Source organism: Macaca fascicularis, chromosome 1 (genome assembly GCF_037993035.2).
Source record: "Macaca fascicularis isolate 582-1 chromosome 1, T2T-MFA8v1.1".
Taxonomy (NCBI): Eukaryota; Metazoa; Chordata; class Mammalia; order Primates; family Cercopithecidae; genus Macaca; species Macaca fascicularis.
In genome coordinates this window covers 11,512,956-11,540,882 of record NC_088375.1, presented here as the reverse complement: position 1 = coordinate 11,540,882, position 27,927 = coordinate 11,512,956, and the positions used below count along the sequence as shown (strand labels likewise).

The following is a 27,927-nucleotide window of genomic DNA, read 5'->3' as shown; positions in this document are numbered from 1 at the left end:
ACAAAACTTGAATTTGCTGTACACCCAGTACTATGTCTAATCCACTTAAATGAAGTGATGTGTCAGCACTGTATTAGGTATTATAAGTAATTTAGAGATGATTTAAAATATGTGAGAGAGTATACATAGGTTATATGCAGTTTCTGTGCCATTTCATATAAGAGACTTGATCATCTGTGGCTTTTTGTCTCTATGGAGGGTCCTGGAACCAATTCTCTGTGGATTCTAAAGGATGATTGTATTCCAAACTCTGAAAAAAAAAATCCTATATCTGAAACACTTCTGGGCCCAAGCATTTCAGATAAGGGATACTCAAACCAATGTTACTTTTCAATTATATTTTTCCTTCTTTGTGTCTGTGTTCTCAAAAAGAGTTCTTTTAAATATTCAATAAATGCTCTATAAAGTAGAGGTGTTAGCTAGAAAATAATGGAAATTTAGGATAAGCATAATACAACACTTTTTAAAAATAGCCTTTAGATCTCTTAGTTAAGAATCCTTAAAGTATACAAGAGTGTAACATATTGTGGACTTGAGAAAGAGGAAGAAAGGTTATATAACTATTTTGCAGCTTGTTAAGCTATGAATGATTTGATTTATTCTGCAGTACTGGTTGGGTTGTGTGATGGACACCTGTGGAGGAATAATTTATGAACAATCAGAGATTTTGAGCATTTTTGCTTTTATGGTAGTTGCTGTGCCATTTTTTTTTTTTTTTTTTTTTGAGACAAAGTCTCACTCTGTCACCCAGGCTGGAGTGTAGTGGCACGATCTTGGCTCACTGCAACCTCCGCTTCCCAGGTTCAAGCAATTCTCCTGCCTCAGCTTCCCAAGTAGCTGGGACTACAGGGGTGCACCACCACACCCAACTAATTTTTGTATTTTTAGTAGAGATGGTTTTTCACCATGTTGGCCAGGCTGGTCTCGAACTCCTGACCTCGTGATCTGCCCGCCTCAGCCTCCCAAAGTGCTGGGATTACCGGCGTGAGCCACTCCGCCCAGCCCTGCTGTGCCATTCTTGAATTCACCTTTCTTTTCTTTCTCCTTCTTCCTCTTTCTTGTTTTTCAAACTTTCAGATCAATATGCTTCTCAATTTTAAGGATGACAAAAGTGAATGTCCGTGTCCAGAAGAAATTCGTGACCAACTATTGGATTTCCATGAAGATTTGATGACGCATTGTGGTAAGGTCTTTGTAATAAAAGCTCTTATTATGTGTTTTTAATCCATATATCCTGAGACGAAATTAAGCGTACATGCAAATATGTTCACGAATACACACAATACCTGTTAGAAGGTTATATAAAAACATTTATTAATGTTATATAAAAACATTTATTATGGCAAAATGGCAAAATAACTGTCCCTGTGTGGGGAGTCCTGAGGGATAGAGAAATCAGAGAGGCAGTTAAACTGAACAGAAGGTGACCAAAATTCTTTCTCTCTTTTTCCTCTTTCCATCAGTGGCAGGAAATGGGAAGGGGGACATGTGGCCAGGCGCCTGCGGCAGGGACGTTAAGGTTGGTTTAGTCAATGGGTACAAAGTTTCAGTTATACAAGATGAATGAATTCTGGAGATCCACGGCACAACAGCGTGGTTCCAGTTCACAATACTGTATTGTGCACTTAAAATTCTGTTACGAGGGTAGATGTCATGTTAAGTATTCTTAAAACAGCAACAAACAAACAAACTCCCCGCCCCAAAAGAAAAACAAAGAAGCACTAAGAAACTTAGAGGTGATGGATTTATGTCTGTTCCTGGTGGTGATGGTTTCATAGATGGATGCGTATGTCCAAGCTCATGCGTATGTCCAAGCCCATGCGTATGTCCAAGCTCATGCGTATGTCCAAGCTCATGCATATGTCCAAGCTCATGCGTATGTCCAAGCTCATGCATATGTCCAAGCTCATGCATATGTCCGAGCTCATGCGTATGTCCAAGCCCATGCGTATGTCCAAGCTCATGTTGCACAGATAAAACATGTACAGTTTTGTTTATAGTAACCTCAATGAAACTGCTTTTTTTTTTTCTTTTTTAAGAAAGAAATTTGATCACAAACAGTTGTATTTAAAGCAGTTGAGGGAGTACTTTCTGGAAAATTTAGACTATATCTTTTGAAGTTAGTGAATGCCTATGGAAACCCTACACTGAGTTGTGTGTCAGTAATCCAGATCTGTTAAGGGAAATCTCCCCTCCTTTTATTCTAAAAACTTTAAAAATGGAATCGATTAGGTATTCTGGATGTGTGTGTGTGTGTTTTTATTCCTTTATGCAGTGGTGTAGATGAGGTCTGATGATTCAATAAAAGAAAATGAACCAGCTGTTTTTAAAGTTACAGATAAAAATAATACCACTGGTTTAACCTTTGGTTATCTTATTTTAATGGAGATAATAAAAACACCACTTTGCATATTAATTTGGTTTATGAATGAAGTACCACTAAATGACTCCCAGAAAATTATACTACATGTGTGTATATGTATGTGTGTGTGTATATGTGTGTGTGTATATATATATATTTCTACAAGTATCCCTTATAGAAATGTGTGTATGTACATATATATATATATATTTTTTTTTCTACAAGTATCCCTGTATTTCTAGTATCCCTAGAATAGAAATACAGGCATACTTTAAAACTTTAGAATTATAGCCGGGCGCGGTGGCTCACGCCTGTAATCCCAGCACTTTGGGAGGCCGAGGCGGGCGGATCACAAGGTCAGGAGATCGAGACCACGGTGAAACCCCGTCTCTACTAAAAATACAAAAAATGAGCCGGGCGCAGCGGCGGGCGCCTGTAGTCCCAGCTACTCGGGAGGCTGGGGCAGGAGAATGGCGTGAACCCAGGAGGCGGAGCTTGCAGTGAGCCAGGATCGCGCCACTGCACTCTAGCTTGGGCGACAGAGCAAGACTCCATCTCAAAAAAAAAAAAAAAAAAAAAAAAAAAAACTTTAGAATTATTGTTTCAGATATAAAGCATTCCCTGGTTTAGGGTACCTAATTATGCCTGTTCTCTCTGTTTCTCAACTAACCAAAATGCTGCTAAAATTTTTGGAGGCAAGAGAGGAGAATTAAAGTCCCGGGGGAGTGATTTAGGCAGGGCTGCACTGTAAGTCTAGGCAGACAGTATCTGAAGTCCGAGATGACCAGGGGTCAGCCAAAATAGCAGGATTGAGCTTTGCCCCTAAGAGAGTCTTTTTGGTCTCTGCTCAGTGTTATATTTTGTTCTGGGTGGTAGCCCTGAGCCCACAGGAATAGAACAAAAAGACAGAGGAAGAAAAGAGGCTGACAAGTGAACGTTATTTATGCGGGCTGGTAAGCAAGATTGCTTAACTTAATGTCAGACGTTTTTTGACGTTGCTCTAAGTTGTACATGAAAGAAATTGCAAGACCTCAGAATTATTTGCCCAAGTGTATTATTTAAATTTTTTTTTCTGACTCTCTGTTTTTTTATACTAGGAATTGAGCTGGATGAAGATGGGTCTCTGGATGGAAACAGTGATTTAACAATTAGAGGGCGTCTGCTATCCCTGGTAGAAAAGGTGACATACCTGAAGAAGAAGCAAGCAGAAAAACCAGTTGAGAGTGACTCCAAAAAGTCCTGTAAGCAGTCTAAGAGGGCACGGGCAAAATGACCCAACGGCTAACACTTAACTCATCCTTTAAACGAATGTTCTACTAGATGAGCCAGTGAGATAATTGAGTTTGCAACTTCCAAGAATCAGACTCTTAAGTAGATGCCTGTAGCTCCCAGAAATAGACAGCAGCATCAGTCTATGTGTCTAGCAACAGACTGAGAGGTAGCAGCATGATAAGGATGGATAGTCTCCATAGAGAACTAGAAATTTAGGTATTTTATCAGAGATTATAAAGAGAAAGTTAAAAGGAAGTATGGTAATTTAGCCTTCATTTCTAAATATGAGGTTGATTTTCAAATATTATTGCATCAAATTAAACTTTTTTGTTAAAATTTAAACAGATATTGTCTTTATATCTTGGTTCTGAAATATTTCCTAAACTGTTATACACTTCTGGTTGGTCCATATCCTATTTAAGAATAATGGCTGCTACTCCTTACAACCAAACAAGCACCCTTAGGCTCTGAGTCCCTCGGGCACCGCACTCTGAGTAGGTCTGAGGGATCTAGCCAGCCTGCTTTTTACTTCTCTTCTAAGACTGCATTGATTTTTTTTTTATAGGTTCTTTTTTTTTTTAATTTTTTAAAAATTACTATTATACTTTGAGATCTAGGGTACATGTGCATAACGTGCAGGTTTGTTACATATGTATACTTGTGCCATGTTGGTGTGCTGCAACCATCAACTCGTCAGCACCCATCAACTCGTCATTTACATCATAACTCCCAGTGCAATCCCTCCCTCCTCACCCCTCCCCATGATAGGGCCCGGTGTGTGATGTTCCCCTTCCCGAGTCCAAGTGATCTCATTGTTCAGTTCCCACCTATGAGTGAGAACATGCGGTGTTTGGTTTTGTGTTCTTGTGATAGTTTGCTAAGAATGATGGTTTCCAGCTGCATCCATGTCCCTAGACTGCATTGATTTTAAGATGCAGCAATGGTTTCTTAATAGCTTTCCCTGAAATTAAAAAAAAAAATAATAATAAACTTATGAAAACTTTTACAGCACTTTTTTTTTCTTACTAACTTAAAACAGAAAACCTTTATTCATACAGTTACTTCTAACTTTATTTTTCAGTGTCACAGTCACAAATTTGAGTCAAGTTTTCTTTAAAATCAGAGTTCCATAAAGTCTCGCTCCATCACCCAGGCTGGAGTGCAGTGGCGGCTTCTCGGCTTACTGCAACCTCCGCCTGCCTGTCTGTCTCCTAAGTAGCTGGGATTATAGGCATGCACTAAGACACCTAATTTTTATATTTTTAGTAGAGACTGAGTTTTACCATGTTGGCCAGGCTGGTGTTGAACTCCTGGTCTCAAGCCGTCCACCCACCTCGGCTTCCCAAAGTGCTGGGATTACAGACGTGAGCCACTGTGCATGGCAGAGTTCAACGTTTCTTATGAATCACTTTCTATTATTATCAAGTTTATGATCTTGAGTGATTAAAATGACAGTGTGGTTTTGAGATATAGGGGATTATATTGGCATTTTATTTGCATTTTGTATTTGGTTAAAAATGGTAGTTTTTGTTTTTGCTTAAGTAATTTCTAGATGAAAGTAAAACAGCCTAATTTGAAAATAAGCCAGCATATTAATGCTAGGATTAAGTACCTCATCGTGCACAAATTGGTCACGCCACTTAATTTTGGTAATTTTGCTGTTTATTTTAAAAGATTTGGATATTTCTATTGCTTTTAAATTTACTATGTTTCATGTTACATTGCAAAGTAATTTTCTATGTATGTAGTAACTTTTCACTTTAATATAAATTCACAATCAAATCCTTTTGAAGACATTTTAAATGACAAATATGGATACAACTTTAGGTGAAAACATGATTATATGTGGTCACTGGTGCAGGTGACTCAACTGAGGAGACAATTGGATAAACAGATACTTTCTGAATGTCCATGACTGAACTTCATAGGGATAAATGATGTCAGGCCTTCTGGGAAGAAAATAATAGAACAAAACAAATAAAAGTAGTAGGACACCTTATATTAATTACCATACCTTCAGTTACGTATGAATTGCCAATAGTAATTGAAAAAGTGATATAACTATAGCTTATTTAATTATAAGAATGATTTTTAAAGAAAGGTTTGTATGTTGTTTTATCCTTGCATGATTGTAACTGATCTGTATTGAAATATGTATCATCTAATGAAGGTTATTTTCTTCAAAGAATATCTAGAGCCTTTTCAAGTCTGGTACAAATAGAAATGCCAGTTTGGGGGTACAGGATATGGACTTGAAATGTCCAACTGATTTGTCTTCTCTTATTTTTCTTTTAAAAAATATCCATAATGACTTGGCAGCCACTCTGCAGCAGCTGATCTCTGAGACCATGGTCAGATGGGCTCAGGAGTCTGTCATTGAAGACCCCGAGCTGGTGAGGGCCATGTTTGTGTTGCTCCATCGGCAGTATGATGGCATTGGGGGTCTTGTTCGGGCCCTGCCAAAGACCTACACGATAAATGGTGTGTCCGTGGAGGACACCATCAACCTGCTGGCGTCCCTTGGTCAGATTCGGTCCCTGCTGAGTGTGAGAATGGGCAAAGAAGAGGAGAAGCTTATGATTCGCGGATTAGGGTAAATTATTTAATGACTACAACCGTTTGTCTTATAAATGTTTTCTTTCTAATTTTTATCCCTATAGTAATACAGTAGCTACATTGATAAAAATGTATTGTCTGGATTATATGGTCATTATACTAAATTGTTTTTCTAGAGATAGAAACAAAAGCTAAGTTAGAAAATTGCTCAGTGATGAAACAAGACTAATTTCACAGTGTGGCACACAGCCAATATCTTTGAGTGTTTTTTTTTTAAGTCTCATAGTAATGTACAATAATATATAAAAACATAGGACAATAAAAACACATTGATCCATAGGTCTATGTGGCATTTAACACATTGAAAAAAGAAATTAAAAAACACATTGAAATCCAAGGTGGGTAGTGGGAAGTATGAGCAGGAAATGATAAGGAAGCTTGTCTTTATCTACTGGGCCTTGGAAAAAGAAGGGGTAGGGGGAACAACTTTTCTGAGAATTCAGCATAATGAGCTTGCATTTCATGTGGATTTGGGGGTTAAGGTTAATATCCTATATTCAAGAGTGAGGATAAAACAAGGATATTTCAGAATATTTACTTACAGACCCTCATTGGAAGACCTTCTAAAATTTTTATGCTACATGTTAATATATACATTAGGGAGAAGAAAACGGAATTCAGAGAAAAAGAATGGGATGCAATAAGTCGTATTGAGTGTACTACTGATTTATACATGTATAAATCGAAGCAATCATTAATAATAAGCTTGTATAGTTTGGGGATTTGAAAATAAGATGGAAAAATTACCTATTGATTAGTGTTCACTGCTCAGGTAATGGTACAACCGAAGCCCAGGCTTTTTTTTTGTATTGCACTGAAAACCCAGACTCCTCCGTGACACAATATATGCATTTAAGAAATCTGCATTTGCACCCCCTAAATATCTAAAATATTTTTTAAAATAATTAAAAATAAAGAAAAAATAAGATGGACTCAAAATCATAACAAAGATAAAAATTATGTAAAGCTCTATGATGTTCATTAAGAACAATACCTAAACATAAAAATGTAGAAATCTGGAAGATAGGATGTTAAACAGTGATGAGAAGACAAATATTTAGCAGAAAAAAAAGCTCATGTAGTTACATAGATATCAGGCTAAAGAGGAGATAATAAAGGTAACTGCTACATGAATAAAATAGACCAAAAGAAACAATAAAATTGATCAAAGAAACTTAGAGTTAATTCTTTGAAAAAAATGAATAAAATAGAATACAAGGGTTTTTTTTTGACAGAACTCAAATATAATCCTGAGGGAAGAAAACAAATGTATAATGATACAGATTGTTTCATATCATTTCTATACATTTAACTCAAAAAACAATATTGCATCTTGCTCATGGACCTATTAAGTATTTAAAATTATAAAAATTGACTGAAGGGTTCTATTAAAAATTCATGGTAATTGTTGCACACTAAAAATAAATGTACTAATGGGACAGAAAGGGAAAGCAAAAAAGCCAATTGAGAAAAGCAAATATTATAGTCTTTATAACTGTATGAGCATAGATAGGTCTTATTTGAGTACTAATATTTAAATCTAACCCGAGGAAGCCTCTCATAAGAAGTTATCTTAATTAACCAAGTGAAAAAGAAACCTTCCAGGAAATGGAGATCACATTCTTTCTTAACACACAACAGTGATATGTGCCATTAAAAAGTAAATCATTCAGTAGTGATAAAACTCAAAATGATGTTAAAAAGCAAAATGCTTCTTTTCGTGGTATTCAAAATATTTAACACAAGAGAGATTCTTAGTAAATGACAGCCTGACTGCTATTTAATTTACCTAAAACTAAAAGCAAATGAGATTTTAAAATCAAGTTACTTCATTCAAAGATGTGAATGAATGAGACAATAAAACGGAAAAAGCTGCCTTTGTTTACCTTAGTTTGTTCTGGCATGAAATAAGTCAGACCCATATTAGACTCGGGCACCAAGTAGCTTTCCTGACCTATGCTATCTAAAAGCCCTCTTCATTAAAAATGATATATACGGTCGGGTATGGTGGCTTATGCCTGTGATCCCAGCACTTTGGAAGCCCGAGACGGGCGGATCATGAGGTCAGGAGATCGAGACCATTCTGGCTAACACGATGAAACCCCATATCTGCTAAAAATACAAAAAAATTAGCCGGACATAGTGGTGGGTGCCTGTAGTCCCAGCTACTCGGGAGGCTGAGGTGGGAGAATGGCGTGAACCCGGGAGGCGGAGCTTGCAGTGAGCGGAGATCGCGCCACTGCACTCCAGACTGGGCGACTGAGGGAGACTCCATCTCAAAAAAAAAAAAAAAAAAAAAAAAAAAAAAAATATATATATATATATATATACACACACACACACACCCACACACACACACAAAATCATACTATCCCACTTTCTTGATATAGCCAGAGTAACTGAAGTTTTGCATATGACTAAATGAATAAGTGAGTAATTCAACTAAAGGGAACTAATTTGAAGAGAAGTTTCAGTTTTCTTGTAGGCTGTATGTTATATTCTTGCTGTAGATCTGACAAGAAAATGTTTTATAGAAAAGACTCTTGGCATTGATTTGATCTATGTTAAAATAGAAATCAACAGAGCTCTTTATTTGCAGTGAATGATACTTTCTCCTGAACATTATGACCCTTAGGAATACCTGAACACACATATTACAAGAATATGTAATGCAGTAATGATAATATGAGACATTTTAGGTATCACCTAATACTGTTTCTTGAAACTGGATGTCCATTTTAATGAGTTAGATTACTTGTACCTGGACTTCGTGTATACTCAGTTTCTCTTGGAGAATTTAAATCCTTTTAAGTATTTGTCAGAATGATAATATGAACTTGAAAAGAAATAGCAAATACTGAATGTAGTACTAACAATAGCATATATATGAAAAGCAGAGATACTTATATATGAAGAATTTTTATGTAAACATGGTATAACACTAATTCATATTTTTATATAAAAGAAGGTTGGACACATGCATGGTTGGATATCCATAAAATTAGGAATGATGTGTCCAAAATATTTCATTTTAACAGTTTAATATTTACTGTGTTTATTACGATTAAAAAGAATAGACACTTGTCAACCAGTTTTGGTAAATTATCAGTATTTTTTAGGAAAACTCAATTACATTCATTAACTTTTGTGGCTTATTAAATACTGTGATTGCTTTTACTTTTCAACTTGCATAAATTATTTCTAAAAGATTTATGAGAAACTTGGTGAACTATTTAAATGTTGTTCTGAGCTTTACCCCATACGTCCGTTGTCGTTTCTAGGGATATTATGAATAACAAGGTGTTTTACCAGCACCCTAATCTCATGAGGGCACTGGGGATGCATGAGACTGTGATGGAGGTCATGGTGAACGTCCTTGGAGGTGGAGAGTCCAAGGTAAAGTCTTTGATTCCTGAGATGCTATTTAGTGCTATTTAGTATCATCTCCTGGAGTATATAGATAGCAGATTCTTTATTTTTTTTGAGACAGAGCCCAGGCTGGAGTGCAGTGGCCCGATCTAGGCTCACTGCAGCTCGCTGCAAGCTCTGCCTCCCGGGTTTACGCCATTCTCCTGCCTCAGCCTCCCGAGTAGCTGGGATTACAGGTGCCCGCCACCATGCCCAGCTAATTTTTTGTATTTTTAGTAGAGACAGGGTTTCACTGTGTTAGCCAGGATGGTCTTGATCTCCTGACCTCATGATCTGCCTGCCTTGGCCTCCCATAGTGCTGGGATTACAGGCGTGAGCCACCACACCTGGCCCAGATTGCAGATTCTTAACGAGAATTTCTTAAATCCTCTTAGGGTGACTGTTTTTAAAGAACACTTTTTGGAAAAAAAAAACACACACACACACACAAACCTTAGAGAGTTGAACGTACTGGTAGTTTTTTTTTTTTTTTTTTTTTTTACTTGATTTTGATAAAAAATTTCCTGTCTTATGCTGTGTAATTTTTGGCCTTCTATATTATTCTCCTTTAGGGGATATTTAGAAACTAAAGTATCTCATTTAGGGGTATTTAGAAACTTAGAAACATAAAAATTACTCTATGTATTAATTTATTTTAAAATTTTGAATTATAAGTCAGTTCCCATCATGCTACCAGTCCATGGCACAAGCATGTTCTTCAGACTCAGCCATTCTCCATGATACCAACATTGGTTGGTTTAACTTAATTTCCAATCCAGATTGAGATTTGATGATAATACTCTTGGATGTATTTGTTGTAGAATTCTAAAGTGAACTTTTTTTTTCTTTTTTCCTTTTTTTTTTTTTTTTTTTTTTTTTTGAGATGGAATCTTGCTCTGTCGCCTAGGCTGGAGTGCAGTGGTGCGATCTTGGCTCACTGCAACCTCTGCCCGTGGAAGCACAGCTGATAGTGGTAGTGAGGCATCACAAAGGAATCTGCCTTTCACCTTTGAGAATAGGGTAATAAATCAATTTCTGATCTAACCCATTGATGTTAATGAAGTTTCTGAATTAGTGCCAGGCTTGATTTTCATTGACTCAGGGATGAGGCGAGTCATAGTCTGCTGCACATTTGAAGATCTTCAGTATCTGAAGTTTGGCCCACATATGGACACATGGGGATTGATGATGTGATTGAGACCTCAACATCTGAACTCAATTTTATAAAGATCATTTGCTTTCAGGAGCTAATGACATGCTTTTTCTGTAGGAAATCACCTTTCCCAAGATGGTGGCCAACTGTTGCCGTTTTCTCTGTTACTTCTGTCGTATAAGTAGGCAGAATCAAAAAGCTATGTTTGATCATCTCAGTTATTTACTGGAAAACAGCAGTGTTGGTCTTGGTAAGTAAATGACTTTTATTTCATCTTTAAGGTCAAAAAATAATATACATATTACATTTAAAAAGCAAAAACGTTTGGTTAAAAAATGGGCAATGGACCTGAATAGACATTTCACCAAAGAGGTCATACAGTTTGCCAATAGGTATGTGAAAAAATGCTCACTATCACTCATCATCAGCAAAGTGCAAATTGAAACCACCGTGAGCTATCACCTCACACCTGTTAGAATGTCTGTTATTGAAAAGACAGAACATAACAAGTGTTGGCGAGGGTGTGGAGAAAAGGGAACCCTTATACATGTTGGTGGGAATGTAAAATTACTACAGCCATTTTAGAAAACATTAAGGAGATTCCTCAAAAAATTAAAAATAGAACTACCATATGATCAAACAGTTGTACTTCTGGGTATATATATATCCAAAAGCAGTGAATAATCAGTATGTCAAAGAGATACGTGTACTTCCATGGTCATTGCAGCAGCATTCACAATAGCTGAGATATGGAATCAACCTAAGTGTTTATCAGTGGATGAATGGATAGGAAGAATGTGGTATTTATTCACAATGGAATGTTATTTGGCCTTAAAAACAAGAGGGGAATACTGTCATTTTCCACAACATGGATGAACCTGGAGGATATTACATTACAAAAAATAAGCTACGTGTAGAAATACAAATACTGCATTATCTTACTTTCATGTGGGCTCTAAAATCAAAGTCGAACTGGTAGAAACAGAGAGTAGAATGAGGTTACCAGGTTTGGGGAAGAGTGGTTGGGGAGATGTTCAAGGATACAAAATTTCAGTTAGATAGAAGGAATAAGTTCAAAAACTCTATTATACAGCCTGGTGACTGTAGTTAATGTATAATATTCTTGAAAATCGCTGCCAGAGTAGATTTTGAGTGTTTTCACTACAAAAAACAAAAGAGTATGTGAGGTAATACATATGTTAACTAGCTCAGCTGAGTCATTCCATAAAGTGTACATATATTTCAAAACATGTACACAATATATACAATTTTTATTTGTCAATTAAAAATACTTAAAAATTAAACTTTAAATCATTATAGATTAATACACTGTGGATGGTGTTCAGAAATTAAATTTTAAGAGGTAGGGTATTTTTATATGGAGTTTATAGATACAGCACAATCCAGGTTATATTTCATCTTCATTTGAATTAACAGCCTCCCCAGCTATGAGAGGTTCAACACCACTGGATGTGGCTGCAGCTTCGGTGATGGATAATAATGAACTAGCATTAGCTCTGCGTGAGCCGGATCTAGAAAAGGTCAGCAATGTTCCTGCCCTGTGTGTTTGTCTGAATTATGCTTTTTCATAGTTCTTTCTCAATATTTTAAATATAACTAAGGTTGGTGCAGAAGTCATTGTGGTTTTGCAGTGTGACAGTATGGCCAAAATCACAATTAATTTTGCACCAACACAATATGTTCTAGTGATATTAGAATTAAAGTATATTATAATTTACATTGCACACTATATAATGTTATATATTCCATTGTATATAATTCTACTATACATTATATTGTAGTTAGAAGTTATGAAGCACAATACATTTGAAAAAATGAGTTTTCTCTGATCACAAACATTTTTCTATGGAACAAGAAGCAACGTTCTGTATCTGTATTCCTACGTGTTGTTGTCTTTTCATGATATCTGCTTCCATTTTTGACTTAATCATACACTTCAGTTTTTAAAAAGGCTATTTTGACATCTCATATGTACATTTTATATCACATATACTTTATTCCAGCACAAAGCATCAGCAATATAGTAAAACCATGCACTCTAAGGATATTAAGCCACATGTGTGTATACCAGCATTTAGAGAAACTTTCCCTGTATTGTAGTTGCAGTAGCATTCCAAGTAGTCACCTGATTTTTTTTCCTTGCTCCCCTGGAATCTGTTCTTTCCTTATCAGCCAAAGTGACCCTCTTAAAAAGATCATGCCAATCCTCCATCCAGTACTCCCCAAAGGCTTTCTATCTCACTCCAGTAAAAACCAACGATGATGCAATAGCTCCTACATCATCTGATCCTACATACCAGCCTGATTTCATCTCCTACAGCTCTCCTGCACTCTCTCTTCTTTGCTTCAGGCACACTTGTCCCCTTGCTGTAGCTGGAACACGCCAGCTGTGCTCAGCCGCAGGGTCTTTGCCACCTGCTAGTCCAACCATCTGCAGCATCCTTACCCAAGATACCATCACGGCTCTTTGTAGGCATTCTTTCAGTCAATGCTCTAAAGTCACCCTCTGGATCAGCTCTTCCGTATCCATGCTATGTAAAATTGAAACTTTTTCTCCACTTCCTTAAACTCTTCCTGTTTCCTTTACTGCTTTGTTTTCAACCATTGGAGATGTAAATAGTTGTGTATTATATACACAAATATATACTTTTGTTTTATTTATATTTATATACAAATGTATACTTTTGTTTATATTTATATAAACATTTTTTAAATTATTAATATATTTAATCAAATTCTATGTAGTTATGCATTTTTAAAAATTCATCCGCTACTCTAATGTCAAGCCAGGGAGGTGAGAGTGGTTTTTCCTCTGCTGTTAACTGCTTTGTCCCCACTTTGGAGAACAGCATCAGCACTGGGTAGACACTTAGTGCATGGCTGTTGAAGACATGAAAGAGTGAAACTCTTCCCCAAATCCTCCTGACATACCGGTCCAGGATCATGAAGTCTCTGAGACACCTCAGGACATGTTTCCCCCATATCGTACTTAAAATCTTTTAATCTACATACTCATTAAAATGGCTAATGCTAATGAGGTTGATAATACCAAATGCTGAGAAGGACAAGGAGCAGCTAGAACTCTCTTCTACTTCTGTCATGATGAGTAATGGCACAGCCAGTGTGGAAAGCAGTTTGGCAGTTCCTTAACAAATTAAACATAAACCTACCATAAACTATACGCCTAGGCTTTCCACTGCTAAGAATTTACCCAGTAGAAAGGAAAATGTATGTTCACACAAAGACTTGGGCGTGAATGTTTATAACAGTTTTATTCACCATAGCCAAAAACTGCAAACAACTTGAATACCGATCATCAATGTATTAGTTGATAAACCCATATATGGTGAAATGTCATCCCATATATGGTGAAATGTCATCCCACGATAAAAAAGAATGAAGAACTGGCATGTGCTACAATGTGAATGAATCCCAAAATCATATGCTGAGTGAAAGAAGCCAGGCACAGAAAGATACATGCTGCATTGTTACGTGTACACGTGTTCTGGAAAATGCGAGATAAATTGTAATGAGAGAAAGCAGATTGCCTGGGACAAGGTGTGTGGGGAGAAAGGGGCTGCAAAGGGCCCAGGGAGCTCTGAGGAGTGACGGCAATGTTCTGCATCTTGATTATGGTGTGTTTTCACAGATGACAACATCTTTCAAAGCTCATTGAATTTATACTTCAAATAGATGATTTTATTGTACATTGGTTCTCTTGCTTCGCTATAGTTGATATAAAACATTTTTAGCTATACTACCTATTTGTTTTTGAAACTGATTTAACATGAGCTGGATATAACTCAATTTGCTTGATAAGTTGCTCCTCTAACAGTCTTACTTCCGTTGATAATGACTTCTCTAGGGATTTCTTTTAAAATTGAATTTCTTATGAAATATTGTAGAGGACCAACATTCATATAAAACAAAAATATTTTAGGAGGAAAGGCCAGGCAAAAATATTTTATGTGCTCATTGCATCAATACTGAAAAGTGTTGTCTTATCAAAAATTTCCTGGACACTGAAACCTCGGCTAAAAAAGTAAAAGTACCTTGCTCAAAAGGAGGTGTTTGGTAAATGCTGCGCATCTGATTTGAACCAAGGATATTTGACTGTAATCTTAGGTTTTGCTGTCTTTATATATTTTCTCACACCTGCTTCCCCATTAAATTGATATATATTTTGGAAACAATTTATCTCTTTAAAATACCTTTGCATCTCAGATAGATCTTTTAATATTGTGGGTGGATTCAGTTTTTACATTGCACGAGAGGTCATTAGACATGTTTGCAATTTATGACTTTGATAGGTAAGGGTCTCAAAGTAAATGCTATAAAATTCAGAAATATTTTTCTTTCATAGTTTTACACATAATCCTGCAGCTCTTACCCCACCCAGACAGACTTGGTTGCCCTGAGACAGTAATTGCGGGTGGATGTATACAGCAGGCACTGCAGGTAATTGCGGGTGGATGTATACAGCAGGCACTGTGGGTAATTGTGGGCGGATGAAAACAGCAGGCACCGTGGGGTGAGGCTGCTGCTTTATTGTCTCCGATGTGTTTAAGGAAATGGTGCAAATAAAACAGCAACTGGAGCCAATCCGTGAGTCGTGAGCCCCGGGCAGATGCATTTGTGGCATTCATTAAAATGAATGTCTGCTTAGAGAAAGCTTAAAAAAACCAAAGCTTATGGTAGGATCGTCAATATGTTTATTATGACGCCACTTTATGACGATATTTAAATATTTCTGAAGTCTAAGGTTTTACTAAAGGGAGTTCAAGTGGATTATCATGAGAGCAAAAAGAACTTGCAAAAATGCATTTATTTAAAAGCATCCTTTGAGGATGTCATTTATTGCATCCAATGGAAGCATCTAATGACTTTTCCTCCGAGGGATAACTCTTCGTTAATCATGTTGTTTGCAGGTAGTTCGTTACTTGGCTGGTTGTGGACTGCAGAGTTGCCAGTTGCTGGTGTCTAAGGGTTACCCAGACATTGGGTGGAATCCAGTTGAAGGAGAGAGATACCTTGACTTTCTCAGATTTGCTGTCTTCTGTAATGGTAGGACTCGTTTTCTTGAGGTCGTTTGGGTTATTATTAAAACTGCAGAGAGACATGTCTATATGATAAGGATTCATCTCAACGCTTTCATGAAGTATTAGTAAAGAAATCACATATTTTATAATCGATAGGGTTTTTTCACAGTAACCACTTATCATACAATATTTGTTTATATACTTCTTTCCTTATTTAAGTTAAAATTTTAAGCACATAAGTTCTCATGAATTTTTTATTTTGAATTCCAATAATAGTTTGGATTATGATGTCATTCTATAATAATAACAAGGTAGTGAGAATCAATAGTTTATGCCTCCATAAGGTTTTACTCTGAAAATTTGTAATGCAAGAAAAGAAATTTACTGTGTCTTGTATACCCAAAGCTAGTAATTTGGGTTACATTTTGGCTTTATCAGTATATTGTTGGATTTTAGTTATTCTTATGCATAGGAAATGATTAGTATAACATTTTTTTGTTCAGAACTTCCATATAATCATATTTGTTTACTTATCTTCCCCATTCTACTTTAGGGGAGAGTGTGGAGGAGAATGCAAATGTCGTGGTGAGATTGCTTATTCGGAGGCCTGAGTGTTTTGGTCCTGCTTTGAGAGGAGAAGGTGGGAATGGGCTTCTTGCAGCAATGGAAGAAGCCATCAAAATCGCCGAGGATCCTTCTCGAGATGGTCCCTCACCAAATAGCGGATCCAGTAAAACACTGTAGGTCTAATAAACACACCCTCATGAGTGATCCATACTACTTGATGTGAAATTTTACAAAATATATTCTGCATCCTATGAATTGTAGCATAACTTGTGGTGCTGAAGATTTCTCCCTTTGAAAACATAATGTCTTAGATTTGGAAGAATGGATGGAATTTGGTGCCGGAATAGGTCAAATGAACAAAGAGAGCTGAAGAAGATGGTGTAGATTTAGCTGAGGGAAATCTAGGTTGTAGGAGATGCGTCTTATGAATTTTCCCAGGGGAGCTAGGGCAAGGTGGGTTGTTCTAAATGATACGAGGTGAACCTTTGGGGTTGGACTAGAGTTTAGTGGGAAGGTAGGTAGAAAGAGATTTTATGATTAGAAAGAGACCTTTTGCAAATAAAAGGGGGACTTGACTAAACTGATATGGTGGTAAAATCGAGAAAAGGTGTCATTCTGAGGAGTGTAATGCTTAGTTGAGGTATAGGAGACAGATACGGGAAGCAGTCACTCTCTTACATTTATCTGTAGCTATACATTGTTGATACTAGATTTCAGTAATCAATATAAGTAAATCCAGGTGTGATGCTTATTTGTGTAGGTGAATGTCCTCCAGCGGGGGGTCATGCATCCACACTGCTAGTCCCTCTGGTAAAGATATAACATAGGGCTTTATTGAGGCGTATCGAGTATCCCCACCTGTCATGCAGGATACCGGGGTTCGATTCCCCGATGGGGAGGCCAATATTGAGGCATATTTCTAAACAACGAAGCGATAGAGTGAACGCAATCCTGCAAACCCTTTGTCTTTTACATATAAACTGGGCATCGATGTTCCATGTTCACCATAGCCAGATTTGCAGACTGGGAGCACTCCTAGAGCAAGAATGAGCACTCCCCACCACACACACACACACCATGCTACATGTTTATCAGTTGGCCGTGAAGGAACCAGGGAGCTCTTAGGTTCTCTCGGTAATAGAAAATGTATCCTGACACCTCTGGCCTAGGACCACACTAGCAAGGGTACACCTGAGGGCCTCATGGACAGCCTTGCATGCCCAGGAATGAGGCTGTCATTTGAGGCCTCACTGTCACTCTGCAGACTGCTGTATTCAGTGGGGACAGCTGTCTGCTGAGTTACCAAGGAGGAAGGATGTGAGCCTCCAGGGCCATCCAGATTTGGCTTTCATCAGCAAGAGAACATGTAATTATATTTTCCCTACAGAGATGGGGAGGGAGATATGTTGGATTCTTTGGCAGGGGTTGCGGGAGGTTGAGTAGCTGGTACAGAGGTAGTTGAGCAAGTGCAGTAACATTTATAAAGTACTCTGGGCAAAGCACTGTACTGGATGCCTTACAAGTGACCTTATATGACATCTTTGTCACCCTTTTTCTACATGTGTGCCATTTATAGAAATAGCCTAAGCTCACACATCCTTCTATCAGTTATTCTCTTTGTTAATACACTACCACCAGAAAGGAAAAGAACCTATCAAATGAGCAATTCCTCCTTTTCCCTTCAAAGGAATCTTAATACTAACATTTCCACAGATGTGTTCTTGGTGTTAGAATCTCAAGCTTGATCTTTAACCAGTCGTTATTCTCCCTTAAAAACGTCAAGCTCTACATTTATACCATATATGAAATGTATCAGAAGAATAATGTGTTACCTAGTAGTCCCTTTCCTCGGAGAGATATGTAATAAACATGAAATGTCAGTTATCCCATCTGCTTTCTCTTTCTTTTGAAACATTCATGGAAGTGATACAGAGGAGGAGGAAGATGACACTATCCACATGGGGAACGCGATCATGACCTTCTATGCAGCTTTGATTGACCTCTTGGGACGCTGTGCGCCTGAGATGCATGTGAGTTCTTGGGGGTTCAGGAGCAGCAATCCTGATTTCTCTATATTAAGACATTTATAGCTGGCAAAGAGCATAATAGCATCCAAAACCAATAATCTTCATGCTCCATTAAAAATAATAGCCGCAGTCTAATTGCTGAACAAGTGTTTGTTTAGTTGGAAATGTCTTGTTGGTTGTAAAAATTAGTAATGGGATTTCAGTGCAAGTCATTAATAGAGTACTTAAGTTACTCATATATCTCTGAAACTCATACAGCCTCCCACATTTTAAAAAGAAAAGAACATATTTTCTCTATACAATTTCCTCTTCTGTTATAGTGCATGCAGAAAGCAACTGCTCCTACCAAAAGTAATTTTCTTTTGTGTATTTAGCTCTATGTGTTTGCCATTGTTTTAGGGGAAAGTGAGGGGGAAAGTATGGGGGTGGATATTAAGAGCTATTTAGACCATATAAATTAGTGTTTTCTTTCTTGCTTGCTTTCTTGCTTTCCTTTTTTTTTTTTTTTTTTTTTTTCTTTTTCCATATTGAGACAAGGTCTTGCTCTGTCTCCCAGGCTGGAGTGCAGTGGCATGGTCTCAGCTTCCTGCAATCTCCACCTCCCAAGTTCAAGTGGTTTTCCTGCCTCAGCCTCCTGAGTATCTGGGACTACAGGCACCCGCCACCATACCCAACTAATTTTTGTATTTTTAGTAGAGATGGGGTTTTACCATCTTGGCCAGGCTGGCCTAGAACTCCTAACCTCAAGTGATCCAACCGCCTCGGCCTCCCAAAGTGCTGGGCTTACAGGTGTGAGCCAATGTACCCAGCCTAGATTAGTGTTTTCTGAAACTTTTTGACCCAAATGAAATTAAAGTTTCATGGAATAATACTTTTACTCTGTAATACATTCTGATATTTTGTTCTTTATTTTATTGTAGTTGATTCTATATTATTCTACTAGAGTCATAAAAAAAAAAAAAAAATCCTGGCCCAGGGCCCAAAACATTCATTTCCAGATCTTCTAATGGGAAATAAACGCAGAGTGTGAGAGTTTGAAACACATTGATTGGTGCTGGGGTAGTTAAGAACTGTAAGGATATTTCTAAAGTGGGATGAGCAAGAAGCCAGGGCTTTCTTACAAAGCGCCTTTCTCTCTACCCTTATTATCTATCTTTCTTTTGGTTTTGGTTGGGTTTTTTTGTGTGATTTAGGTTTTTCATACCCAGAGGTTAAAACTTCCGTGATGTACTCTTTTCTTGTGAACAAAGAGGAATCACAGGATAGAGGAATGTTAGAATGTTAGAAAACTGGAGTCTGATTTTTAGAAAAATTTAAACTTTGCCGCTAGTAAGATTTTTTCATCTTAGTAAATGGAAACAGAGACTATTAAAAATTTCTATGCTGGAGGTGATTACTGACAACAACAACAACAACAAAAAAAAACTTGCTCACAATATTTGTTCTTTTTCCCATCTCAGAAAAACACATCAGCGAAACAAAGAGAAAGTATACTCATAAATAGAAGTTTTCATTCTATTCTATTAATGGGGGAGAAACTAAGTGAAGTAATAAGGGAACAACCTTGACATTTCTGAAATTTATGCATCTTCATAACTATTATTTGAGGCCTCCTATGTGCCAGAAATTGTGCTTGCGTTTCACACCCTGTGATGAGGTAAACAGATGCCCATCCCAGCTCTGCAAGCCGAGCCTGTCCTGAAGACTTGCTGAGATTCTTGACTGTATCGTCATCCACAGTCATCCTGGGTACTTCATGTCAGTCTAAAAGAACTGTTAGGATTTATGTTCATCATTTCCTCCACATTATAAATCCAGCCTTGGGAGAAATCAGGGTCAAAGACCCTGCAATGATATGCAATTCATTTCTTAGCACAAAGCAAGAAAGAAGCTAATTCGATCATAAATATTAGTATATGCTCAGAGTCTAATGATAATTTTGTTTGTATTATTGCTCGTGTTATTGATACATATTTACATGTAATTTTGGAAAGTAAACTTTCATAAACATGTCAGATTCTCAATATATCTTAACAGTCCCCAAAAGGATAAAAACTGTTGTTCTAATGGGTGAACCAACTGGCCTAGACCATAGTATAAATAATTTGGTGTATGCTGAAGTCAATGAAAACTGTGTGAGCAAGTAAATATCCACAGGTAAGCCAGAGACTATGTCTGAGAGAGGCATAACTTTATAAGTATACTGATCAGAAAATTATTTTGGACTTGGATTTCCATACTTCAGATTTCCTAGACAGAATTGTAACATTGATATCACAAAGTTGTTCTAATGTTTTCTTTTTTGTTTTTCCTCCTGTATAGTTGATTCATGCTGGTAAGGGAGAAGCCATCAGAATTAGGTCTATTTTGAGATCCCTAATTCCCTTGGGAGATTTGGTGGGCGTTATCAGCATCGCTTTTCAGATGCCAACAATAGCCAAAGGTAAGGCCAACTTCAGTATGTCCTAATTCAGTAGGATGTTGGATGACATCATGTTCTAAATGTTTTCCGTACTCAACATCCCAACCTCTCCGCTTCCTAAATTATGTCTATACTACTTAAATTTCTTTTTTAAGAAAAGCTATAAAGTATATATTTTATAATTTTTTTCCTTTTTTTTTTTTTTTTCTGAGACGGAGTCTCACTCTGTAGCCCAGGCTGGAGTGCAGTGGTGCGATCTCGACTCACTGCAAGCTCTGCCTCCTGGGTTCAAGCAATTCTCCTGCCTCAGCCTCTTCAGTAGCTGGGACTACAGGCGCCTGCCACCAAGCCTGGCTAGTTTTTTGTATTTTTGGTAGAGACGGGATTTCACCGTGTTAGCCAGGATGATCTCGATCTCCTGACCTCGTGATCCGCCCGCCTCGGCCTCCCAAAGTGCTGAGATTACAGGCGGGAGCCACCACACCCGGCCTTTTCTCCATTATTTTTAAAGCTGTGTTTGCTTTGAGATTTTAATTCTCTTTTATATGACATTTCAGACAGCTTCCAGAAAAGCGGAAATATGCACCACCACCCTCCACTGTCTCATGTCATGCATGCTATCATTGGTCGCATGCTCTTCTTTCTTGACCTCAGTTCTTTAGTTCATGCGTTTTCATAGTTTTCATTGTCGCTTTCTTGTAATGCTTTTCTATTGAAAGCAATGATGATAGCTTTTGACTTAGAGATTTTAAAATCCCCTCTGTTAAAAAGAGTGTTTTGTTTGTTTGTTTCTGTTTTTGTTTTTTATTTTTTAGACGGAGTCTCACTCTGTCGCCCAGGCTGGAGTGCAGTGGCGCGATCTCCGCTCACTGCAATCTCCGCCTTCCAGGTTCAAGCGATTCTCCTGTCTCAGCATCCCAAGTGGTGGGGACTAGAGGTGCCCACCACCACGCTGGGCTGATTTTTTGTGTTTTTAGTAGAGACTGGATTTCACCATGTTAGCTAGGATGGTCTCAATCTCCTGACCTCGCAATCCACCCACCTTGGCCTCCCAAAGTGCTGGGTTTACAGGCGTGAGCCACCGCTTCTGGCCAAAAAGAAGTGTTCTTTTCATGAGTAAGGATAAAAGTTTTTTTAAGGTTAAAGAAATTATTGAAGACAACTAAAATAAATGTTAAATCCCAAATATACTTTGTTTTCACTTTCTCAAATGGAAGGTTTTTTTTTTTTCAGTTTTCAATACTTTATTGGATATTTATACATAAATCACTTAACATGAAAGACTTCTAATTGTAGAACAAAACATAATTAGGGGCCGGGCATGGTGGCTCAAGCCTGTAATCCTAGCACTTTGGGAGGCCAAGGTAGGTGGATCACTAGAAGTCAGGAGTTCGAGACCAGCCTGGACAACATGACAAAACCCTGTCTCTACTAAAAATACAAAAGTTAGCCAGGCATAGTGGTGGGTGCCTGTAATCCCAGCTACTCAGGAGGCTGAGGCAGGAGAATCGCTTGAACCCGGGATGGTGGGGAGGTTGCAGTGAGCTGAGATTGCACCATTTCATTCCAGCCTGGGCTATAGAGTGAAACTCTGTCTCAAACAAACAAACAAAAAACATAATCAGGTAGGAAGTGCATGCTATATATAATCATTTTCTTTCATTAATTATGCCCCCAGAGAAGGCAGGCTATAGTAGCTCAAGTCTAGAATGAAAGGGGTCACCATATATCTGAAGGTAGCTCATCCTGTTTGCCAGGCATGATTATGAGAAAGTAAAGTCTTGTGTATGCTAACCTTAAACCCAAATCTACAAGGTAACAAAACTACCATAATAATCGAACGCTCATTATAGCTTTCGGCAAAGCTAGAAATTAAAAATTTTCCCCACCTTTGGCTTCCCTACTTGAGCCAGTTTCTTTTCCTTGTGCATCTGTAGCTCATCTTCATCTGCTGTCTCTGTACCTCTCTTCTAACTCATGTTCATTTGCTTAAGGAAAATATATTTTCCTTATTCTATATTTTGAACCACAAAATAGACACTATCAGGACAAAGATAATAATAGTACCAGTGACATACAGATTAGGAAATAGGGAAGCATTAAATTTTGTAGTAATATGAGTAATAACAAAGAACCAAGAACATAGACTGTAAGAGAGCCCAGGTGTCCTTTTCAGAATGGGCCCAAAAGTTTCCAGGTACCTCCTCATTTCCTCCAGTCATCTGCCTTTAGCATCCTTCAAGAGTTTTCACGTTGCTTTCTTTCCTTTACTGGTTAGTTGTGCTCTAATATGTTATTTTTCTTCACATATTTGCAGTATATTGTCTCCATCGGGAGTCACAGTGGTTTGTGTGTGTGTGTTTGTGAATTTTGTATCACAGTCACAATGAAAGTTAACTTTTAACACAATCCATTGGTATTTGTTAAATCTCTTCTTTTTTTAGCCAGGTGTGGTGGTGCACACCTGTAGTCCCAGCTACTCAGGAGGCTGAGGCAGGAGAATCGCTTGAACCTGGGAGATGGAGGTTGCAGTGAGCTCCGGTCATGCCACTGTGCTCCCAGCCTGGGCAGCAGCGCGAGACTCCATCTCAAACTTTTTTTTTTTTTTTTCTGCTTTCCTTTTGTGGAGAACGTAGACAGAAACCTGTCGGTTTTTATGTCACCATAGTTGTGCATTTAACTTTATGTGGCTATGCATTCACTGCAAAGCTTAAAACACCTATATTTCTTTCTCCTTTTCAATGACAACTCAATTGGTCTATAAGCATCACCAAGTAGCAGTAATAATGGTTATCATACATTCTATATTTAGTATGTGAAATTTGTCTCTAAAGAATGATATTTTTCCTTCTCAGGATTAGCTAAGGTCTTCCTCAGACATTTTTATCATATTTATTTCCAAGCTAGAGTATGCCCGAGAATAATAATCAAAGAAGAAGGGGTTCAGAAAACTTGAGGAATAAGCATGTAATCCTGCAGCTCTTGGCCCGGGCTGATTTGGCCGCCCTGTCTGAGGCAGTAATTGCAGGTGGATGAATACAGCAGGCACTGCTGGTAATTGTGGATGGATGTATACAGCAGGCACCGCAGGGTGAAACTGCTGCTTTATTGTCTCCAGTGTGTTTGAGGAGATGGTGCAAATAAAACAGCAACTTGAGCCAATCCGTGAGTCTTGAGCCAGATGCATTTGTGGCATTCATTAAAACAAATGTCTGCTTGGATAAGAGTTTAAAAAGCAAAACATATAGAGCAGGATCAGTGGGTTGCTCCCCTTTTCCCTAGGCACAGCTACACTTTAAGATCATAGAATACTGTACATTTAAATTCCTTTTTGATGTGATATTTAGGAGAACTGAAATTGAATTTTATATAGATTTTTAATTGAAAATCATAGCATACTGATTTAACACTAAGGTTAAGTCAGCTTTGGCTGGATTTTAAATCCAGTTTTAGTTGGTTTAAATACAACTCTGTCAATTACTAGGTGTATGACCTTGGACTAGTTACTTAACTTCTCTAAAGGCTAGTTTTTGTGATCCGTTGAATGAGAGTCATAATAGCAGCCTCACAGATGGGTTGTGGGAATTGCGTAAGATCATGTCAGGAACGTTGCTAGTGCAGTGCCTGACAACAGCACAACACATCAGAACTATTATTCTTACATGTAAGGAAAGGAATGTACTAGTTATATTAGGTATCGTTATAATACTACCAGGCATTATCCTTTCATCTAGCTTCCTTTAGAACATTATTTGTTTATTTTCATAATTCACATATAAAATTTGTTCATTGACTATAAGTGAAAACAGAAAAGTTGTCATTTATTCTTTCAGTTTATTCAGGATGATTGTGGGTCATGTGTCATCCTTCTCTGAGTTCTTGTTTCTTTGATGTTGTATCCATATGAAAAGTTCTGTGATATTATTTGTAGAATCGTGGTGTGTGATCAGCACCAGGTTGGCATAATTATATGGTCAAACAGGAAGTAAATCAATTCTTCAGTATTTGAAATTGGCACATAATCCCATGATTTCTCTTATCAGTAGTCCCCAGTTAGGGAACTTATGGAGTTACTGTAAAGAATTCACTAATCTGTATAGGCATAAAGCTTAGAGTATTGATAGAGAAAACAATATGACCCTTAAATGCATGTTAAATGCTGTTATGATTAATGAAACATATTTCATATGAAAACCATACTGGTTTTATAGTGTTATTTCATCATTTTGTTATTGTTCTAAGGCATAAAAAGAGAAATATACCGAGATTATCACATAAGGGTAGATGAGCTTTATTCATGTTTAAAACAGGCTCGCTTAGAAAAGAGTGAAAATCCCCACTTTACATTTTAACTTTTCATGGATTTCACTTGGAGATTTAGAAAGTAGATTTTGGATGCTTGTTTGTTTCTCCTAAGTATCTAACAATGCCACGTCTTGTATCCTGTATGCAGTTAACAAGTGGATGCCTATATAACACTTAAATGACCTTGGCTTTAAATTGCACTGCCTTATTTCCTCAGCAAACTCCCATAATAGCTTGAGGGTAGTCGAAGAACAGAAAACCATTTCATTGAAAAGTTTATTTAAAACGTAAGAAGTCTAGAAAGCAGCCATTTGTAATCTACCCATATATGGCACAGCCATTGACACCAAAATTCACTTCTCTCTTTTAGATGGGAATGTGGTGGAACCTGACATGTCTGCGGGGTTTTGCCCAGATCACAAGGCAGCCATGGTTTTATTCCTTGACAGGGTCTATGGAATTGAGGTTCAAGACTTCCTCCTCCATCTTCTTGAGGTTGGCTTTCTGCCAGATCTCCGGGCGGCTGCTTCTTTAGATACGGTGAGATTGGAGCAATGGACTTCCTCCTCTCTTGACTCTTCATTCTGTGCCTTATGATATATTCATATATATATATATATATATATATATCCATTGATTAATTTATTGACAATGAATGTTTATTGAGTACCTGTTATATTTTCAGGTAAGCCATGGGTAAACAGAAAATAAAACTAGTCTATGTTCTCAAGGAATTCACTGAATAAACTGACAACCTCAGGAAACTTCCCACTGACCAAAAAGAATATGATAAGAATTCTGATAAGGTGCTGTGGGATTCAATAAGAGGTTCACATAACTCTAATTTGGGAGGTCACAGTGACTCCTGTTTACCTCTGTTCGGTGTCAACCTCCAAATTGGCCTAAACACTTATGCTTCTCAATAAAAGCAATTAAAGAATTGCGATGATTTAATGGATATTGTTGAGTCATGATCATCTTGGTGTCTTCATTTGTTAAGGTACAAATGGATTGAAATCTGTTCTGTATATTGGGTGACCCACACGGAGAATCTGCCATTATCAGCTTAAATGTTCTTCTCTTTGAAACACTGTGGAATAAGCTGAAGTTCTAAATGTTGTTATAGTAGTTATACTACTATACACATTTAATACCTACTTTCAAGTACTCATTAATTTTATCAGTTCAGTGTGCTTTTTTGATTTCAAAGTACATCAGGACTTGAGCTGACAGTAGCCCCTTCATGAAATATACGAGAACAGAATCACAAAACTGAAATGAAAACTTTTTTTCTTTGTTTTGCATATTCAGATGAAATTCTGGACCTGAATAGTATGGATGATAACACAGTAATACAGTTATCCTTTGATTATTGGTGCTGATAGACATGAGAAGAATAAATATGAATCATAAAGAGAATTCAGAAAGAGTTTTTGCTTATGAGATCTACTGTGAGAATAGCTCCTCTCTTTGCCTAGCAAAGGAAAATACTCACATCTGTGATATTATCGTCTTCTTACATTGATCCTACCATTGATATTTAATGATAGAATCTGAACCTATTAAGCTTTTTGAGGAGATAGGTGTCATTTCATTCATTTTTATCTGTTTATGAACAATTGATAGTTGATTTTTTTAGTGGTAAAAATCATATGAACCCCACATTTAAAGATATAACTGAAGAATACATTTACATGTCTCATAGCGCTATCATCTTCTAGATAGTGAAATTATATGTTCCCATGTTGATCCCTTTGAAAGTTATCTACTGCCAAACACAAATGGCCTTCTACTCTGATTCTTTTTCAGGCGGCTTTGAGTGCTACAGACATGGCCTTGGCCCTCAATCGGTACCTTTGCACGGCCGTCTTGCCGTTGCTAACAAGATGTGCTCCTCTCTTTGCTGGCACAGAGCACCATGCTTCTCTCATTGACTCATTGCTTCATACTGTGTATAGACTTTCTAAGGGCTGTTCACTTACCAAAGCTCAGCGGGATTCTATAGAAGTTTGTTTGCTCTCTATTTGTGGGTGAGTGGATAACAAATTCTATACCAGCTTCTTCTTTAAAAAACAGAATTTACAGTGTGGCTTTTGACAGATTATTTGGAATTTTGGAACCATTTTCCATACCACAGATTTCATTCATTTTAGGTAGTCCCATATACTGAGGTATGAGTCTTCTCTGAGCGCCCTTGCTCCCAGTCGAGTTCCGGAGTGTTCCTCCAAGCCTCCCTAGGGTATCCAGCTGTTGGATATAGCTTTTGACCAGTTACAGAATACTATTCTGGATGTTGGGAGTGGGGAGAAATTGTGTCGGGAGTCCTTGGCCACCTTAGGTGAGATGAATAGATCTCGCCTTTTGACTGTGTTTGATGATTTAACTCCTCTTCTAGAAGAGAAAAGAAAAAAGGGACTTCTTAAATATAAAATGTGACACAGCATAATATTAAAACCATATTTTTGTGGGGCATTGATGAAGGCTGAATATTTCCTCCAACCTGGAAAACCATTTCCTATCAGTAGAAGTGCTAGAATGTGTTACTATGAAAACCAGAAACGTATCTCCCCCTGATGAAGTTTTGCCTGTGAAAGTGAGAATTTCTCAAGCCCCTAGAAAGAACGTGGCTCCTTTGTAACTGCTCTAGGAACTCTTGCCTGGCAGTCCCTGGGGGAAGGGCAAGTTTTCACCCATGGTAGAGTGTCTGGGTTGAGAGCCAGATGGCACTGAAGGAG

General features: G+C 37.6%; 1 protein-coding gene across 10 annotated transcripts in view; it reads left to right on the top strand.

The window, feature by feature from the left end:
* Positions 1–27,927, top strand: part of RYR2 (ryanodine receptor 2) — a 787,495-nt gene that overhangs the window by 571,747 nt on the left and 187,821 nt on the right. For all 10 annotated transcript variants that reach the window (XR_012434021.1, XM_065543167.2, XM_065543147.2 and 7 more), the window contains 12 exons: positions 1,078–1,183; positions 3,460–3,603; positions 5,954–6,227; positions 9,532–9,646; positions 10,929–11,061; positions 12,249–12,352; positions 15,761–15,896; positions 16,425–16,611; positions 18,363–18,468; positions 20,788–20,908; positions 25,563–25,732; positions 27,002–27,222. Coding sequence is in view for 9 of the 10 variants with exons in the window: in XM_065543167.2 (XP_065399239.1) it covers positions 1,078–1,183; positions 3,460–3,603; positions 5,954–6,227; positions 9,532–9,646; positions 10,929–11,061; positions 12,249–12,352; positions 15,761–15,896; positions 16,425–16,611; positions 18,363–18,468; positions 20,788–20,908; positions 25,563–25,732; positions 27,002–27,222 (1,817 nt within the window). In the remaining variant the exon portion in view is untranslated. The remainder of the gene's footprint in view (positions 1–1,077; positions 1,184–3,459; positions 3,604–5,953; positions 6,228–9,531; positions 9,647–10,928; positions 11,062–12,248; positions 12,353–15,760; positions 15,897–16,424; positions 16,612–18,362; positions 18,469–20,787; positions 20,909–25,562; positions 25,733–27,001; positions 27,223–27,927) is intronic.